The sequence below is a fragment of the Aethalodelphis obliquidens genome, unplaced genomic scaffold (assembly GCF_003676395.1).
Source record: "Aethalodelphis obliquidens isolate GAN/ISIS:26980383/991018 unplaced genomic scaffold, ASM367639v1 scaffold88, whole genome shotgun sequence".
Lineage (NCBI taxonomy): Eukaryota > Metazoa > Chordata > Mammalia > Artiodactyla > Delphinidae > Aethalodelphis > Aethalodelphis obliquidens.
Genome location: NW_020838032.1, coordinates 1,835,213 through 1,856,244, shown reverse-complemented (window position 1 = coordinate 1,856,244; position 21,032 = coordinate 1,835,213). Strand labels below are relative to the sequence as shown.

Genomic DNA, 21,032 nt, shown 5'->3' with positions numbered 1-21,032 from the left:
CTTTTTACTCAATGGGTGCCCAAGAGTCATTGTACTGACCTGAGAGTTGAGAGAATAGTAATTAAAAGAAGAAAATTTGTAAAACTTACCAATTTGCCATGTATCCCCTGAAAATAATCTCTCCACATAGAATACAACCATAACTATGAACATGCATTTCCTAAGAATTATAAAATTTTTCTCTTATAACCAAACTGATACATTTTGAAACTTAAGAATAGGGATGCTTAGTTTAACACCTACCGCCTTTGAGTGTTAAATCCATTAAGATGATTCTCTCTGAGTTCAGACACTAATGATAAAACCATCTGTAAAACAAAATCAGTTTCAGGTTAACTCACGCTGCAAACAGGATTACATCAGTTCTATTTTTCTTGATGTGAGTGATATTTCCGTTGAGATTCCCTACTCTCTTTCCCCACCAATCCTTTCCTTGTCTTACTTTGTCAAAGCAGTGCCGAGTCACGTTTACTAATAACTTGGATTTTATGTTTAATGTCTGTTACTCCATATTCTGATGTAAGCAAATGAATAATAGACAAGTCATTAATTTCCCCCAAATTAAAACCAAGCCTGTTAAAAATAAAACCATGTTAGAGTTAGCTTACTTTTTTCCTTTCTTAACTTAGTTCTTTACTTTTAAAAAATGCTATTCATGTATAAAGCTTCCAAAAGACGGGAATAGTTAATAAACATTAAAAATCTCATAACATTTTTTAGAAGAGCTATGTTAAGACCATAAGTTAAAATTTCTTGAATTTGGTTAAAATTTAAGGTAGACGAAATCACAGCTTTAATACTAAGATGTAAATATATAATACTATTTACAAGATTTTTATTATTGAATATTTTGCTTTAACATAAAATTCCTATCAGGTTATTTTTAAATACGAAATTCATCCAACAGTAAAAGGCTGTGTTTATATTGGTTAAGGAAATCTTTTCTCCCAAAAATCTTTGAGAGAATAAATGAGATGTATGTGTTAAGGGACAGAGAGGTTGGTTGATTTAGAATAACCTCTCCTGGTTTCCTTCTTCTTTCTCATAATCTCCCATCTCACATTTTTTCCTTACATGGTCATAAGTCCACCCAAGGTAAGAAGAGATAAACATAGAAAAGTTAAACATCTCTCCTGGAGGACTGAAATATTTCCATTTACCTTTTTTTCAGATGGTACATTAAGCAATGAAAATTTCAATACTAATAAATTAAAAATACTCACATTTTTAAGTAAACCAGGATAGTAATCTGTGGGTGCATACCCAAGAACTTGAGTAAAAAGATCAACTTCTTTTATATTAAATCTGAAGGTGGAAAGTATATGAGATAACAACCCCTAAAAAACATAAACAGAAAGAGAAAAAGGTCTTAAAAATTAATGTAAGTCCCCATTATATATAATGCCTAGAATCTGGGTCATCTGCAAATGGGGTGGTCTCTATGAAACGAATAATCTTAATTTGTCCAAATAACTCAGGTCACTTTGATTCAGGTATAAAGAAGAAATAAGTTAGTGATAAAATTATTACATTAAGTAAATTTAAACAAATACTAACAGTGAAAAAAATGTATAACTAATGAACAGTGCTTTCACCATATTAAAAATGTGATCTTTACTGTTTTCAAACTCAGTAAAATATTTTTATCAGAGTAGAGGTGATAATTTAATACATAAAAAGGAATGCACCACAAATCACAAAGGAAAGATTATGCAATTAATGGTGCTAGGAAAACTATTTGAAAAAAATTAGATTCTCACCTTACGTTATTATTAAAGTATACTTGAATTTACTGTAAATTAAAGAGATCAATGTAAAACTGAAATAAAATAATAAGAAGAAAATACAAGTACTTTTCACATGTCTGAAAGGGGAAGAACTCTGTAAACTGAAAATCAAGGAAGCAAATCACTGATTGTTTTAAATTAAAAAACAAAAAAACTCTTGTGTTTTCTAGTGAATAATATAAGCACAAAACTATGAAGAATATTAACAACAAATAATACAGACATATGTAATCAAATCAGTGTGCAAAATACCATATGACAAATACTAAGAGCATAAAAAAGGAGTATGAACAGATAATTTCTAAAACAAAACACAAATGCCCAAGAAACACATGGATAAATGTTCAGCCTCATAATCAAAAAGGCAAATTTAAATATCAACATAACATTTTCCATTAAATGAATTAAAGAGTTTTAAAGACATGAATACCTAATGCTAATCTGGGTTCTCTGAAACAGGTACTCTGTGTGAGCTTTTGGAAAAATACAAATGGGATCCACACATCACTGCTATTGTGAACTGCACGAAGGCACCTATAGAGTGTAAGCAAGTATAACACAAACCATACCCACCCCCATGCTTGGACTGCCAGGGCTATGTCTGCCTAGATGTTTGTAACGTGAAGACACCTTATAGGTTGGTAGAGGCCTACTTTATAGAAAACAACTTGAGAATGTATATTAAAGGTTTTAAAAGCATTCAGAGCTTTTAACATACATTTAAGGAAATAAATCCAAATATCATGATGGGGATTATGCTCAAAGATGTTCACTACAGTGTTATTTCTCATAGTAAAAAACGTCTAACAGCAGGGAATGATTAATTTATAATATCCTCAATACCATGGCTCACTGTAAGCCATTAAAATGCTTATAAAGAATTTATGACAGCATTTTAAATGGTTATAATGTTAAATGAAGAAAGGAAGATGCAAAATCGTATATACAGAAATGATTTTATCAATATAAAAACAATCCAGGGGCTCCCCTGGTGGCGCAGTGGTTGAGAGTCCGCCTGCCGATGCAGGGGACACGGGTTTGTGCCCCGATCCGGGAAGATCCCACATGCCGCAGAGCGGCTGGGCCCGGGAGCCATGGCCGCTGTGCCTGCACGTCTGGAGCCCGTGCTCCGCAATGGGAGAGGCCACAACAGTGAGAGGCCCGCGTACCGCAAAAAAAATAATAATAATAAAAAGAAAAACAGAAAAACAACCCTGTACCTTAATACTCAGTGTTGGCAAAGATGTGGTAAGGGGCACTCCATTGCTGTTGGATACACAATTTTTTTTAAATAAATAAATTTATTATTTATTTATTTATTTATTTATTTATTTATTTTTGGCTGTGTTGGGTCTTCGTTGCTGCGCATGGGTTTTCTCTAGTTGCGGCGAGTGGGGGCTACTCTTCTGTTGTGGTGGGCTGGCTTCTCATTGAGGTGGCTTCTCTTGTTGCGGTGCACGGGCTCTAGGTGCACGGGCTTCAGTAGCTGTGGCACACAGGCTTAGTTGCTCCACGGCATGTGGGATCTTCCCAGACCAGGGCTCGAACCCGTGTCTCCTTCATTGGCGGATTCTTAACCACTGCGCCACCAGGGAAGTCCTGGGAGCACAAATTTGTAAAGCCTTCCTGGGAAGTCACTTGATGATATGTAACCAAAGCATTAAAATTCATATCCTTTTATCCAGTAATTTGATTTCCAAAAATATATCCTAAGGAAAGATTTAGGTTCATGACAGTATTACTTATAACAGTGAAAAACTAGAAGCAACCAAAGCACCCAAAAACATTGGATTTGTTGAATCCATCTTGGTTTATCCAACAGCATGAATCACATTGTAAAAAAGATATTTAATGACATAGGAAAAGACAATGTAACATTAATTTGAAAATCAAGGTGTAAAAACTGTATATTCAATGTGATATTAATTTTATATGCAAAAAAATACTAGGAAGAAACATGACAGTTAACATATATTATTTCTGGGAGTGATTTAAAATTTCTTCTTTATACTACCTGTATTTCCAAAGTTTCTACAATTACCATATCTTACTTTTTATCATAAAAAAATGTTTTGTAAAATGCAATTATGCGCTTTAACTTATGTGTTTTTTCTCATAATTCCCTAATACAAATTGCTATGAAGGGACACAAGAGTTTTATCCCTGAATGAAATAAGCATAAGTCCTAGAAACAACATATTGAGGCCTTGCTATGGTTGCATAACTTCAAAACAGACACCTTAAACTTTAGACCTACAAATCTGTCTTTTAAAGTAAACTTAAAAATTGATAAGTACTTCTCATCGCTAAGAATAATATTTCTTACTGCCACCTAGTGGCAAACATTCTAAAGAAAAAACCATTAAAGATTCTGTAGGCACTGGCCCTTGGACAAAAATTAATTCCTACGGTCACACGATAATTGACTCATTTTAAAATGCTGACAAAGCAATCTTGGAAATCTTCTACTCCAACCCCCTCATTTTACTGATGAGGAAGTGAGCTTCTAAATACATAAATCATTATCTACAAAAAGATGTGCATGTATATGAATAGGCTCCGATTTGAAAGGCATAAAGAAAATGTGCAAATGCAACACGCTGACTAGTGATCTAAAATCCTTCAAGCGTGGAAAGTGCAGGAACCAACACAGTTGTGCACAAAACATTTTAAGCCCAATTTTGATTCATGTATGAGTTTGAACTCTGCTAATGTTTGAAAAGCCACTTAAAACTGCTTACACCAGGGGGCTTCCCTGGTGGTGCAGTGGTTGAGAATTTGCCTGCTAATGCAGGGGACACAGGTTTGAGCCCTGGTCTGGGAGGATCCCACATGCCGCGGAGCAACTAGGCCCGTGAGCCACAACTACTGAGCCTGCGCTCCGCAACAAGAGAGGCCGCGATAGGGAGAGGCCCGTGCACCGCGATTAAGAGTGGCCCCCGCTTGCCACAACTAGAGAAAGCCCTCGCACAGAAACGAAGACCCAACACAGCAAAAATAAATTAATTAATTAAACTCCTACCCCCAACATCTTCTTTAAAAAAACAAACAAAAAAACCAAAAAAAAAAAAAACCTGCTTATACCATGAAAGTGAACTTTTGAGAAGAAAAGTTTTAAATAAATCAGGGGAAAGTCCATTTCCCTTGTTTTCAGGTGTTCTTTCTTGTCCTAGTCTCATTGTATCCGCTCCGTCTTGTAACAGGCAGCACATTCACAGGCGGGTTAGTAAAGCTGGAGCTATGAGGCTGTGGTTTGGCGCAGAGTATGGGTGTGGAAGAAGGGCTGTGGTTTATAGTTAGGCAAAGGGTTAGGAGAGCCAAATTGTGGTCAATACTCTTGAACTGAGACTGAGCACATATTTTATACTTCTCCAAACAATTTCTTCATCTGATCATTAAAGTCCTTTAGAATTTCCACCACTTTGGTCTCTACTACATCTATCTCTTTACACATAATATAAATAAAAACTTTGGTAAACAAGGATCCCTTATTCATTCATTCATTCATCAACAAACATATATTAAGTATGATCTGCATTCAAGCCACTCTACCGGGGCTATTGTGATAAGAAGCCCCCTACAATCCGATGAAGGGAGAGAGATGGAAATATCCGTAATACAAGACAGAATGCACTAAGTGCTATAATGAAGGGGTAAGACAATCACTGTGGAAACAGAGGAAGTAATGATTAATTCTAACTGTAGGGTTTCAGAGTGCTCCCAGAGATGATGACTTCTGAGCTGATTCTGACAGTTAGGGAAGGAGAGAAAGAGAGAGGAGAAGGAGGTGTAGGAAAGAGAGGGTGTGTAATGATGGCTGCGCTAGACGGAGAAAAATGACTAGAGGGATTAGAGAAGGGCGGTGGAAAAGCAGCCATGGTGTGTGGGCAAAGACATGGGAAATGTTCCTGTAACCCCTACTACTCCAATCCTTCACTGGATTCCTAAGCATAGCCTCCCCTACAGGGCCTCAGGCTACCTGGTCAAACTTACTTCTCCCGAGGAGGGACCTTCAAGATTGTGGAGGAGTAAGATGTGGAGATCACCTTCCTCCCCACAAACACATCAATAATACATCTATATGTGGAACAACTACTGAGCACCTACTGAACGCTGGCAGAAAACCTCAGACTTCCCAAAAGGCAAGAAAGTCCCCACGTACCTGGGTAGGGCAAAAAGGAAAACAGAGACAAAAGAATAGGGATGGGACCTGCACCTCGGGGAGGGAGCTGTGAAGGAGGAAAAGTTTCCACATACTAGGAAGTCCCTTCACTGGCAGAGATGGGGAGTGGGTTGGGGGGAAGCTTTGGGGCCACGGAGGAGAACACAGCAACAGGGGTGCAGAGGGCAAAGTGGAGAGATTCCTGCACAGAGGATCGGTGCTGACCAGCACTCACCAGCCCGAGAGGCTTGTCTGCTCATCCGCCAGGACGGGTGGGGGCTGGAAGCTAAGGCTCCGGCTTCAGAGGTCGTATCCCAGGGAGAGGACGGGGGTTGGCTGTGTGAACACAGCCTGAAGGGGGCTAGTGCGCCACAGCAAGCCGGGAGGGAGTCCGGGAAAAGGTCTGGACCTGCCTAAGAGTCAGGAGACCATTGTTTCAGGGTGCACGAGGAGAGGGGATTCAGAGCACCACCTAAACGAGGTCCAGAGATGGGCGTGAGCCACGACTATCAGCACGGACCCCAGAGACGGGCATGAGACACTAAGGCTGATGCTGCATCCACCAAGGAGCCTGTGTGCGAGCACAGGTCACTATCCACACCTCCCCTCCCGGGAGCCTGTGCAGCCCACCACTGCCAGGGTCCCGTGATCCAGGGACAACTTCCCCAGAAGAACACTCGGCGCGCCTCAGGCTGGTGCAACGTCATGCTGGCCTCTGCCGCTGCAGGCTCGCCCCGCATGCCGCACCCCTCCCTCCCCCTGGCCTGAGCGAGCCAGACCCCCCTAATCAGCTGCTACTTTAAGCCCGTCCTGCCTGGGCAGGAACAGACGCTCTCAGGCGACCTACATGCAGAGGCAGGGCCAAATCCAAAGCTGAACCCCAGGAGCTGTGAAAACAAACAAGAGAAAGGGAAATCTCTCCCAGCAGCCTCAGGAGCAGCGGATTAAATCTCCACAATCAACTTGATGTACCCTGCATCTGTGGAATACATGAATAGACAATGAACCATCCCAAAATTAAGGTGGTTGACTTTGGGAGCAACTGTGGACTTGGGGTTGGCTTTCTGCATCTAATTTTGTTTCTGGTGTTATGTTTATTTTAGTTTAGTATTTAGAGCTTATATTATCATTGGTAGATTTGTTTATTGATTTGGTTGCTCTCTTCCTTTTTTTTTTTAATATACATATATATTTCCCTTTTTTTCTTTTTGTGAGTGTGTATCTGTATGCTTCTTTTTGTGATTTTGTCTGTAAAGCTTTGCTTTTACCATTTGTCCTAGGGTTCTGTCTGTTGGTTTTTTGTTTTGTTTTTTTTTAAGTATACAGTGTGCTCTTCTTATTTACTTATTTTTGGCTGCACTGGGTCTTTGTTGCTGCGGGCGGGCCTTCTCCAGTTGCAGTGCGTGGGGGCCGCTCTTCGTTGCGGTGCGCAGGCTTCTTGTTGCGGTGCGCAGGCTTCTTGTTGCAGTGCGTGGGCTTCTCACTGTGGTAGCTACTCCAGTTGCGGAGCACGGGCTCCAGGGGCAGGGGCTTCAGTAGCTGAGGCAGGCGGGCTCAGTAGTTTGACTCATGGGCTGTAGAGCGCAGGCTCAGTAGTTGTGGTGCACGGGCCTAGCTGCTCCACGGCATGTGTGGTCTTCCCAGATGAGGGCTTGGACCCATGTACCCTGGATTGGCAGGCGGAATGTCAACCACTGCGCCACCAGGGAAGCCCGGCACTCTTTTATATGTTTGCAAATTTCTTTCCTATATGGCTTGAAAGAAGACAGCTGGATTCTTGTATTTACTTCTGCATTTAATTTGTTGCAATATGTTTTTTTTGGTTGAACTATATGGAGAGTCTAGCCCCACAAAGATAGGTAGTTTTAAAACGCAGGAGTATTTTAATAGCTTCTTCACACAATTACACATATTCTCCTTTGATATTACACCAAAATTTATCAAGTGCTGCTCACCCTTTTTCCTGCAAGCCTATCTAGGAATGCAGGTAGAGCTGCCTGCCTTAGGTCTAGGGGGTGATGGGTGGTCTCTACCATGAGAAGGGCTGAAATTATCCACAATTTACTGGCCAAGCCTTACCCTGAAAGCTGAAAGTCCTCAAAGAAACTTTTACCTTTTGTCCTAGGGTTCTGTCTGTCCGATTTTTTGTGTTTTTTTTCTGTTTTTGTATAGTTTTTAGCGCTTGTTATCATTGGTGGATTTGGTTTGGTTGTTCTTTTTTTTTTTATTACTTTCTTTTTTTATGTTTAATAATTTTTAACATTTTTTATTTTAATAACTTTTATGGTTTCCTTTCTTTCTTTTTCTCCCTTTTCTTCTGAGCTGAGTGTCTGACAGGGAATTGGTGCTCTGGCCGTCTGTCAGGCCTGAGCCTCTGAAGTGGAAGAGCCAAGTTCAGGCCACTGACACACCAGAGACTTCCTGGCCCCATGTAATATCAAACGATGAAAGCTCTCACAGAGATCTCCATCTCAACGGTAAGACCCAGCTCCACTCAACAACAAGCAAGCTACAGTGCCGGACACCCTATGCCAAACAACTAGCAAGACAGGAACACAACCCCACCCATTAGAAGAGAGGTTGCCTAAAATCATACTAAGTTCACAGACACCCCAAAACACACCACTGGATGCGGTTCTGCCCACCAGAAGACAAGATCCAGCCTCATCCACCAGAACACAGGCAACAGTCCCCTCGACCAGCAAACCTACACAACCCTCTGAAGCAAGCTTAGCCACTGGGGGCAGACACCAAAAATAACGGGAACTACCGAACTGCAGCCTGCAAGAAGGAAACCCCAAACACAGTTTAAGTTAAGCAAAATGAGAAGACAGAGAAACACACAGCAGATGAAGGAGCAAGGTAAAAAGCCACCAGACCAAACAAATGAAGAAGAAACAGGCAGTCTACCTGAAAAAGAATTCAGAGTAATGACAGTAAAGATGATCCAAAATCTTGGAAATAGAATGGAGAAAATACAAGAAACATTTAACAAGGACCTAGAAGAACTAAAGAGCAAACAAACAATGATGAAAAATGCAATAAAACAAATAAAAAATTCTCTAGAAGTAATCAACAGCAGAATAACTGAGGCAGAAGAATGGACCTGGAAGATAAACTAGTGGAAATAACTACTGCAGAGCAGAATAAAGAAAAAAGAATTAAAAGAATTGAGGACACTCTCAGAGACCTCTGGAACAACATTAAACGTACCGACATTCGAATTACAGGGGTTCCAGAAGAAGAGGAGAAAAAGAAGCAGTCTGAGAAAATATTTGAAGAGATTATAGTTGAAAACTTCCCTAATATGGGAAAGGAAATAGTCAAGTCCAGGAACTGCAGAGAGTCCCATACAGGATAAATCCAAGGAGAAACACGCCAAGACACGTATTAATCAAACTATCAGAAATTAAATACAAAGAAAAAATATTAAAAGCAGCAAGGGAAAAGCAACAAATAACATACAACAGAATCCCCATAAGGTTAACAGCTGATCTTTCAGCAAAAACTCTGCAAGCCAGAAGGGAGTGGCAGGACATATTTAAAGTGATGAAAGGGCAAAACCTACAACAAAGATTACTCTACCCAGCAAGGATCTCCTTCAGATTTGACGGAGAAATTAAAACCTTTCCAGACAAGCAAAAGCTAAGAGAAATCAGCACCACCAAACCAGCTTTGCTACAAATGCTAAAGGAACTTCTCTAGGCAGGAAACACAAGAGAAGGAAAAGACCTACAATAACAAATGCAAAACAATTAAGAAAATGGTAAGAGGAACATACATATCAATAACTACCTTAAATGTAAATGGATTAAATGCTCCAACCAAAAGACATAGACTGCCTGAATGGATACAAAAACAAGACCCGTATATATGCTGTCTACAGGAGACCCACCTCAGACCTACGGACATGCACAGGCTGAAAGTGAGGGGATGGAAAAAGATATTCCATGCAAATGGAAATCAAAAGAAAGCTGGTGTAGCAACTCTCATATCAGACAAAATACTTTAAAATAAAGGCTATTACTAGAGACAAAGAAGGACACTACATAATGATCAAGGGATCGACCCAAGAAGATACACAACAATTGTAAATATTTATGTACGCAACACAGGAGCACCTCAATACATAAGGCAAATGCTAACAGCCATAAAAGGGGAAATCGACAGTAACACAATAATAGTAGGGGACTTAAACAACCCATTTTCACGAATGGACAGATATCCAAAATGAAAATAAATAAGAAAACACAAGCTTTAAATGATACATTAAAAAAGATGGACTTAATTGATATTTATAGGACATTCCATCCAAAAACAACAGAATACACTTTCTTTTCAAGTGCTCATGGAATATCCTCCAGGAGAGATCATAGATTGGGTCACAAATCAAGCCTTGGTAAATTTAAGAAACCTGAAATCATATCAAGTATCTTTTCCGACCACAACGCTATGAGACTAGATATCAATTACAGGAAAAAGCATGTAAAAAATATAAACACATGGAGGCTAAACAATATACTACTAAATAACCAAGAGATCACTGAAGAAGTCAAAGAGGACAACAAAAAATACCTAGAAACAAATGACAATGAAAAGACGATGACTCAAAACCTATGGGATGCAGCAAAAGCAGTTCTAGGAGGGAAGTTTATAGCAATACAATCCTACCTCAAGAAACAAGAAACATTTCAAATAGACAACCTAACCTTACACCTAAAGCAATTAGGGAAAGAAGAACAAAAAAACGCCAAAGTTAGCAGAAGGAAAGAAATCATAAAGATAAGATCAGAAATAAATGAAAAAGAAACAAAGGAAACAACTGCAAAGATCAATAAAACTAAAAGCTGGTTCTTTGAGAAGATAAACGAAATTGATAAACCATTAGCCAGACTCATCAAGAAAAAAAGGGAGAAGACTGAAATCAATAGAACTAGAAATGAAAAAGGAGAAGTAACAACTGACATGGCAGAAATACAAAGGATCATGAGAGATTACTACAAGCAACGCTATGCCAATAAAATGGACAACCTGGAAGAAATGGACAAATTCTTAAAAAAAGCACAACCTTCCAAGACTGAACCAGGAAGAAATAGAAAATATAAACAGACCAATCACAAGCACTGAAAATGAAACTGTGATTAAAAATCTTCCAACAAACAAAAGTCCAGGACCAGATGGCTTCACAGGCACATTCTATCAAACATTTAGAGAAGAGCTAACACCTATCCTTCTCAAACTCTTCCAAAATATAGCAGAGGGAGGAACACTCCTAAACTCATTGTACGAGGCACCATCACCCTGATACCAAAACCAAAGATGTCACAAAAAGAGAAAACTACAGGCCAATATCACTGATGAACATAGATGCATAAATTCCTCAACAAAATACTAGCAAACAGAATCCAAGAGCACACTAAAGGGATCATACACTATGATCAAGTGGGGTTTATCCCAGGAATGCAAGGATTCTTCAATAGATGCAAATCAATCAACGTGATACACCATATTAACAAACTGAACGAGAAAAACCATATGATCATCTCAACAGATGCAGAAAAAGCTTTCAACAAAATTCAACACCCATTTATGATAAAAACCATCCAGAAAGTAGGCACAGAGGGAACTTTCCTCAACATAATAAAGACCATATGTGACAAACGCACAGCCAGCATCATTCTGAATGGGAAAAACTGAAACCACTTCCACTAAGATCAGGAACAAGACAAGGTTGCCCACTCTCACCACTATTATTCAACATAGTTTTGGAAGTTTTAGCCACAGAAATCAGAGAAGAAAAAGAAATAAAAGGAATCCAAATTGGAAAAGGAGAAGTAAAACTGTCACTGTTTGCAGATGACATGATACTATACATAGAGAATCCTAAAAATGCCACCAGAAAAGTACTAGAGCTAATCAATGAATTTGGTAAAGTAGCAGGATACAAAATTAATGCACAGAAATCTCTTGCATTCCTATAAACTAATGATGAAAAATCTGAAAGAGAAAATAAGGATACACTCCCATTTACCACGGCAACAAAAGGAATAAAATACCTAGGAATAAACCTACCTAAGGAGAGAAAAGACCTGTATATGCAGAAAACTATAAGACACTGATGAAAGAAATTAAAGATGATACAAACAGATGGAGAGATATACCATGTCCTTGGATTGGAAGAATCAGCATTGTGAAAATGACTATACTCCCCAAAGCAATCTACAGATTCAATGCAATTCCTATCAAACTACCAATGGCAATTTTTCACAGAACTAGAACAAAAAAATTCACAATTTGCATGGAAACACAGAAGACCCTGAAGAGCCAAAACAATCTTGAGAAAGAAAAACGGAGTTGGAGGAATCAGGCTCCCTGACTTCAGACTATACTACAAAGCTACAGTAATCAAGACAGTATGGTACAGTCACAAAAACAGAAATATAGATCAATGGAACAGGACAGAAAGCCCAGATATAAACCCTCGCACATATGGTCACCTTATCTTTGATAAAGGAGGCAAGAATATACAATGGAGAAGAGACAGTCTCTTCAGTAAGTGGTGCTGGGAAAACTGGGCAACTATGTGTAAAAGAATGAAATTAGAACACTCCCTAACATCATACACAAAAATAAACTGGATTAAAGACCTAAATGTAAGGCCAGACACTATCAAACTCTCAGAGGAAAATATAGGCAGAACACTCTATGACATAAATCACAGCAAGATCCTCTCTGACCCGCCTCCTAGAGAAATCAAAATAAAATCAAAAATAAACAAATGGGATCTAATGAAACTCAAAAGCTTATGCACAGCAAAGGAAACATATAAACAAGACAAAAAGACAACCCTCAGAATGGGAGGAAATAGTCGCAAATGAAGCAACTGACAAAGGATTAATCTCCAAAATATATAAACAGCTCATGCAGCTCAATATCAAAAAAACAAACAACCCAATCCAAAAATGGGCAGAAGACCTAAATAGACATTTCTCCAAAGAAAATATACAGATGGCCAACAAACACATGAAAAGATGCTCAGCAGCACTAATCATTAGAGAAATGCAAATCAAAAGTACAATGAGGTATCACCTTGCAATGGTCAGAATGGCCATCATCAAAAAATTTACAAACAATAAATGCTGGAGAGGGTGTGGAGAAAAGGGAACCCTCTTGCACTGTTGGATGGGAATGTAAATTGATACAGCCACTATGGAGAACAGTATGGAGGTTCCTTAAAAAACTAAAAATAGAACTACCATATGACCCAGCAATCCCACTACTGGGCATATACCCTCAGAACACCATAATTCAAAAAGAGTCATGTACCACAATGTTCACTGAAGCACTATTTGCAATAGCCAGGACATGGAAGGAACTTAAGTGTCCACTGACAGATGAATGGATAAAGAAGATGTGGCACTGGGCTTCCCTGGTGGCGCAGTGGTTGAGAGTCCGCCTGCCGATGCAGGGGACACGGGTTCGTGCCCCAGTCTGGGAGAATCCCACATGCCGTGGAGCGGCTGGGCCCATGAGCCACGGCCGCTAAGCCTGCGTGTTCGGAGCCTGTGCTCCGGAACGGGAGAGGCCACAGCAGTGAGAGGCCCGCATACCGGAAAAAAATAAATAAATAAAAAAGAAGATGTGGCACATATATACAATGGAATATTACTCAGCCCTAAAAAGAAACGAAATTGAGTTATTTGCAGTGAGGTGGATGGGCCTAGAGACTGTCATACAGAGTGAACTAAGTCAGAAAGAGAAAACCAAATACCGTATGCTAACACATAGTTATGTAATCTAAAAAAAAAAAAAAGAAAAAAGGTTCTGATAAACCTAGGGGCAGGACAGGAATAAAGACGCAGATGTAGAGAATGGACTTGAGGACACGGAGAGGGGGAAGGGTAAGCTGGGGCGAAGTGAGAGAGTGGCATTGACAAATATACACTACCAAATATAAAATAGATAGCTAGTGGGAAGCAGCTGCATAGCACAGGGAGATCAGCTCAGTGCTCTGTGTCTCCCTAGAGGGGTGGCATAGCGAGGGTGGGAGGGAGACACAAGAGGGAGGGGATATGGGGATATATGTATACATATAGCTGATTCACTTTGTTATACAGCAGAAACTAACACACCATTGTAATGCAATTATACTCCAATAAAGATGTTAAAAAAAAACCGACAAAACTTATTTCTGCCAATCTTTCTCTTTGATCCCTGTGATTTGGTAACATCAGACTCCCTGCTGGTCTCCAGACTCACCCAGCCCTTTCCCACTGCCATACCATTTCTTTCTCCTGAGAAACCCAACAACCCTCACTCATCTCTAGCTGCCAAAGGTATACCAATCTTTCAAAATCCATCTTTCTCCAAGATTCCTCTTCCAGTTCCCAACAGTATGAGATAGAATTCTCCTGAAATCTCCATGGTATCCTATTCGTATTTCTCTCGCAATGCCTTCCAAGTTCTGACTTGTAGTTATATTTCCCCATTCTACTCGTTAGCACACAGGCTCTCCAAGGAAAAGACTGTCTTACTAATATTTATATTCTTTAGAGCAACTGTTAACTTGCCCTTGGCATTTCACACACTAGGTGTTCAATAAACCTTAGCTGAATCAAACTCATTAGAATGAATCGCTCATTTACACTCACTGAACAAGATTATTGCAGGATTCCTTTGTGACCTCATTACAGTACAAAATGATAAATCTTTTCACAATTTCCTAAGTTTTAGTCCATGAAATACCCACATAATACTGGAAAAAAACATTACATTGCTATGTACTTTTATTTCAAAGAGTATTACTTAATTTCATAACACTGACTGGAACCTGGCACATTGATGTGGATGTGATTTCATTGAATAAAAAACTGCTTTGGTGCAGCTCTGCCTGTGGCAACCTAGGAGTATGCCACAGTATTAGAGCACCCAGAAGGGACAGGAGAACCAGTAAGTAGCAAGGACCATCTTTGCTGAAAGGGGCACTGGAAAATTACAAAATTATCTCAGATATGCTTAAATAAAAATTATACATTTGAAAAACATTTTTTTCCCCAGCAAACCCAAATAAGAAAACAAAACCTTTTGTTAGTTCAATCCAATTTATTCAATTATTCTTGGCCCCAAAATTTAATCCTCAAGGTACAGCACAACATGTTTAATCTTCTCTTTTCTCAAGCTTTCACAGAAGTATCTGGTGTATTCAGACCTTGGCCAGCAGAGATGCTGCCATTTTGAATATTTGGCAGGTTCTTTAACCATATGAAATACCTGTGCCCAAACACTGAAGTAGTCATTTTCTTTTTTATGTTCCCATGACATTTTATGTAAATATCTAATAAAACATTTATATTCTTATTCTGAAATTGTTTACTTACTTAAGCAATATTAAAATTCCCAAATTAATAAATCACTGCTAAGTGATTTAGATTTTTCTAAATTAGACACCATAGTGAAAATTGTCTAATTTTCTTAATAACACAATCTTAAATTATCATTTCTCCCTGCCAACAAAGGCAATCTAGAAACTAGACCAACATGTAAGCATCAACTAAATATATTACTTCACTGAAAAAAAAGTTGCCCTCTATAAAGTACTAAAATGGCAAGAAATGCTCTGTGCACAGCACTACATAACAAAACAAGAAAGAAGACAAGTGTTATAAAACTTAAAAAAACACATAGTAAAGACCTGCATAAATGCAGAGATAAATCAATACTATGGTCATATCAAGAAAAATTCAATGTCATAAAGATGTCAATTCTCTGTCATATAGACTCAATACATTACCATCAACAACCCTAAATATGTTTTTTAGTGGAACTTCAGAAGCTCTTCTAAAATTTCCATAGAAAAGCAAGTGGCCAAGCACAGCACATGCTAAGGGAAAGAAGAAAATGATAGAAGTAAACATATAGGGTGACTCCGTTTCTATGAAGTTCAAAAACAGGCACACTAAACAAGATGCTGATCAGGGGTACATATACAATGGGCAGAACTACATATTCCTCAAATTACTTCTGGATGCAGGTTCTAAGAGACAAAGAATAAATCAAATGAAATATTTCACACCATCACAACAGCTATTCTGTGCCTGTTAGTCTGAAGCACCCGTAATTCTGAGACTTCTCAGGAAGGAAATATCATTATTATGATGTAGTTTTACTTCTAAGTCTTCTAAAATCTGAAATCCTTAATATCTGAAATTATAAGGAAGACTTCATTATATAAGATATAATGCATACCCATTGCTGATAAAACTAAAAAAAATAAGATAAAAATTGCTTGAAAACTTATTTAGAATTCTGTTAAAATTTTTTTAAGCTTCCATGTATTTGTTATTTCTATAAATTAAGAATTAAAATATAGTTCAACATGTAACTGGTACACCCAATACTAGAATAATCTATAATTAAAATCGAGAAGAAATGAATCCTAAATTAAGGTATAGGTTTATTTCTAATGCATTCTTTCTAAACATCAGACATGTCTAAATTAATTTAAAATCATTTTGAGGGGAAAAAACTCTCATTATTTTCATTACAAATATTTGTGATAATGTATTCTTTAGCAAAGTAATAATGGACGGTTAAATTTTTTAAGGAATGAAGACAGGCTAAGCTTAGGATTTGTACATTATTTCCTTCAAACACAAAATGGCAGTCTGAATAAATTAACATAAACAATGCCAAAGAAAACAAACAATGCCCAATTCCCAATCTGGAACCCAACAACTTGTTTCCTACAGTTAACGGTCTTGCTTATTAGTCTTACTAGGGCATCACAGGTTCAAACTAATAGATCTACAATTACAAGAGTTCCTTTTATTTCAATACAATATTTCCCTGTTAAATGACTTCCAATTTCACAGAGTCTATATCTACTTAAGCACAAGTGGACAAAGTTGAATTCGGTGGACAACTTACTACTGAAGAAAAACTAACCATATAAAACATGTGTTGAGAAACACTTTTCCCTATTACATGGTTGGGAAGCAAAATTCAATTAGTAGTCAGTCATTGATTATTTTGCCTCCTTCATAAACCACACTCTGAGATGTATAAAATTTCAAATGTGATTTCAAATCAGGGAGGAAGCCAGAGTATAACAGTTTTTTTTTTCCCTTAGAAAGCCTGAAAGCCTACCATTTAAAACAAATGGATTTATTACCCAGCACCCTTTTAAGTAAAGGTTAGTGCTGAGAAACTATGTATTGATCAAGCCCCTTCATGGGGCTGCTGAAATACCTTGAGAGGAGTAGGTTTTCTCAATCTTGGCATTATTGACATTTTGGGGCCTGATAATTCTTTGCTACAGGGGTGGTGGTGTTGGTGAGGGGGATGCATTTCTGGCCTCTATCCACTAGATACCAATAATAACCCCCCTCCAAGTTGTGATAACCAAAATTGTCTCGAGACTTTGCCAAATCCCCTCAAAAGCAAAATAGTCCTGGCTAAGAAACTCTGGTTTAAACATATACAATCAGCCCTCCATATCCATGGGCTCTGCCTCTGCAGATTCAACCAACTGTGGGTTGAAAATATTTGGGAAAAAGAGTTTCCAGAAAGTTCCAAAAAGCAAAACTTGAATTTTGGTGTACCGGCAACTAATTACATAGCATTTACAGTGTATTTACAACTATTTACATCGCATTTACATTATATTAAGTATTATAAGTAATCTAGAGATGATTTAAAATACACAGGAGGATGTGTGTATGTTATTAGCAAATATTATGCCACTTCATATAAGGGACTTGAGCATCAGAGGGTTTTGGTATCCTCAGGGAGGGGTGGGGATGGGGTATGTGGTGTTGGGGGTACTGAAACCAACCCCCTAGGATAGGGACGGATAACTGTCTGCTTTTTAAAATCAGTTTGTATTATACTTTTTGAATATTCCTTTGTCTCTGGTATAAAGATGAATACTGGCAATATAAAGGAGACCTTGTGACTGATACAGAAATAACTCCAGGAGTTAGTATTTTATGAAGAAAGTAAGTTGCAGAATAATACATCCAGTATAACTCCATTAATGTGAAAAGAAACATAAAACAAATTAACATATTTTCATATATAAATGCAGAGAAGACTAGAAGGATCTACAGTCAATTGATATATCAGAGTTACTTCTGTGGAGGGATATAAGGTTGGGGGAAGGCTGCTATGTCTGGATTTATTAGATTTTCTTTTGAGACTATTAATGTCTTATTTGTATAATTTAAGAAATAACGAAAAAGAAAGAAAAAAGGTCACGGGACTTTCAAATTAAACAGACTTTGGTCCTAGTTACATGACCTTGGTGTAATTTTTTCTTTAACAGTGTTATGTCTCCTCAGTTCCTTCTTCTATAAACTGTAGATTATGAAACTGATTTTATAGGTTTGTTATAAAATTAAATGAGACATATACGTGGGAAGTAGCTAGCATGGTGTGTCAGCTCACAGCACATGCTTGATCATCAGTGGCTGCTATATCGTCAGTCTCAGTTTGGGTAAAAATGAAACCTATTCCTGGGTTCTCGGTACCTTTAATCTTCTCTCTCTTCATTATCACAGTCAAGGTCTGTGTTCTGCTCTCTGACTCATCATAAACGCCTGGTCTCGCATATACTTACCTAACAGTGAGGGGAGCATCTCTAGGTTTGCCACAATCAAGTAAGAAATGTATGAGGAGACCCAAGAGGAGCTGTATGTGAAAAGTGGGTTGCCTACCTCAGTGTTTCTCCTGGTGTGATGTGTAAATACCTGGATCTGAATCATCTGTTTTCTTACTACCATACAGACAGTCCACTGAATCAAAACCGCAGGCTGCAGAGCTCTAGAATCTGCTTTTCCAACAGGATCACCACCCATCTCACTGCACTGTGACCCGAGCACCTGACCACAGCTCAAACACTATGTATCTAAACGCTATGTATATTCATGTCCTATGCACTGGGGAGAAAACTGAGAGAACAGAGAGAATCCCAGGTCTGGGGTTCCTGGGAAGGCAGAAATTATTGCCCAGTGAAAGGAAAAACATTAATTTTCTTTGTACTTATTATTTCTGTCCATACTTTTAAGTCTTTATAATCAATAAAACTTATATCCCTATAATTGTTGTTACCAGGAAATCTGAAACAATTAAGTGTTTGAGTTTGTTTTCTCTATAGGTTATCTGTTTCCTACTAATTTCTACTCCTGCAGTTTCCCATTCTCTCATTGTATAAAGTCCACCTCTCATCCCCCAACTAATAATCCTTCCCTGCATGACTTGTGGGCCCCTGTCTCTTCTCTTAACCCTTTTCTCATTTCACTCTGGATACTCAAAATTATGGTATGATATCCCTGTATAATTTTTTAAAATAATATTACAGATGAAAAGTTATGAATGATACCTAAAATCAAATTCAGAATGAGAATTTCTTTTAATTTAAAACTTGGTATATGTAATATTTTCACAATGGCATATTGTGCATTCTGGTACGCTATTATTCAAGTCCTTTGGACATCAATTAAATGTACCAATTTCTCTCACTTAAAATATGGAACAAAGTTATTCCCATTCCTTTTGCACTTTTACATCCATAGCCAGAACAAATTACGGCACAGATTTCTGTAGCTTTTCCTTCAAAATCCTGCTTTCAATTTTTTTTTTAATTTATATGTCCCATTGCAGTTTAAATGAAATGATCTACAATAAAAAACTTAACTGGCCTGGTATTTTTAGAGCCTGTTTTACTATGAAATAAACACTCAGAAATCTGGAAAATTGCAGTGGTTAGGTTTGTAAGTGTGAAGGAAGGCTGCTCATTCACAGAACCGCCTAACACCCATTGTTTACATAGCTTACTCCATGAGCAGGAGGCTGACATGACACAATTCACAGAATTTCTAAACACAGTTCCAATCATAACAAAGTCTGCAATTTTTACTTTTGCTTACAGAACCTCTTGCTTGCTCGCTCATTAGTTCCGAGGGGCAGGGGAGAGAGGATAGAGTTGGTTTTCCAAAAACCAAAATCAAAAGGCTTTAGAAAATAAGCCTGAACTAAATAACAGTATGAATGATTTAAACAATGGCATTAAAACACATCAATAATCATGTAACATAGAAAGACTATAAGTATATAGACATAGAAATGTATACTTTACTAAATACACTTACTATAAGCCACTCACGTGTTTGATAAATACGTTGCCAAGCTTAAATAATCACACCCTCAACTCCCTGCTTTCTGCCCACTCCCTTTCTAAAGTACTATGGTACTTGCCTTGTAAAACCCGGACCCTTGTGAATCCAGTTCTGCACTTTCTCTTTACCAGTCAGTGCCCACACAGCTGAACTGCTAAGAACATCAGACACCTGAGCCAATGACTCTGATTTCATTACCACAATCCTTGCTGGGCACTGAGCTGCCTGCCTCCCAACCCACCCTCCTATGCTTCCCTAGTCAGTCTGCTTGGCAACTTCCTGAGCAATTATTTCACGTCTTCTCTCTCATCACATCACCCCCGCTTCCCCGCTGAGGACCTTGCCTCATATACAGTTGAAAAAACAGCAATTAGCTTGAACCTCTCATCTCGTCACCAAGCGGCTGACAACCCTACACGCACCTACACACACCCCTTTTCTGTCCTCCCTCCTGTTCTGAAGGAAGAAGTGTCTCTGTTACCATAAAGTGGAGTTGGCCACTTGGTCTCTGAGCCCCTCAACTCCCTTCTTGGCCAGGACTCTCTACAGCAGTGATCCCTAGTCCCTCTGGCATCAGCACTGAATTGCTCATGTCAGCTTACAAACATGCCTTAAGATGTCCCTGCATTAACATCTCCTTCCTTCTAATCACTGCCCATTTCTTTGCTCTCCATTTAACAGTTTCCTGAGAAAGATGTCTAAACTCGCCTTCTCTACTTCCCACCTCACATTCATTCTTCAGTCTTCTCTCCCTCCCGATTCACCGATCAGAACTCCATGATGCAAACCAATGGATCCGCTTCTGCCCCATCCCTGCTCACCTCCTCAGCAGTATGCTAGTGTTGACTCTCCTCCCAGGGGACCACCCTGCACACCTCCAGTTCAGAAACAGACTGCACCTCATGGCAC

General features: G+C 38.6%; 1 protein-coding gene across 1 annotated transcript in view; it reads right to left on the bottom strand.

Annotated features, from left to right (window-relative positions):
• The window catches only part of FANCC (FA complementation group C), a 260,779-nt gene that overhangs the window by 74,276 nt on the left and 165,471 nt on the right, over nucleotides 1-21,032 (bottom strand). Inside the window, exons 6-7 of the mRNA XM_027094153.1 lie at nucleotides 1,224-1,337; nucleotides 244-308 (exon numbers count right to left, since the gene is read on the bottom strand). Of these exons, the coding sequence (XP_026949954.1) occupies nucleotides 244-308; nucleotides 1,224-1,337 (179 nt within the window). The remainder of the gene's footprint in view (nucleotides 1-243; nucleotides 309-1,223; nucleotides 1,338-21,032) is intronic.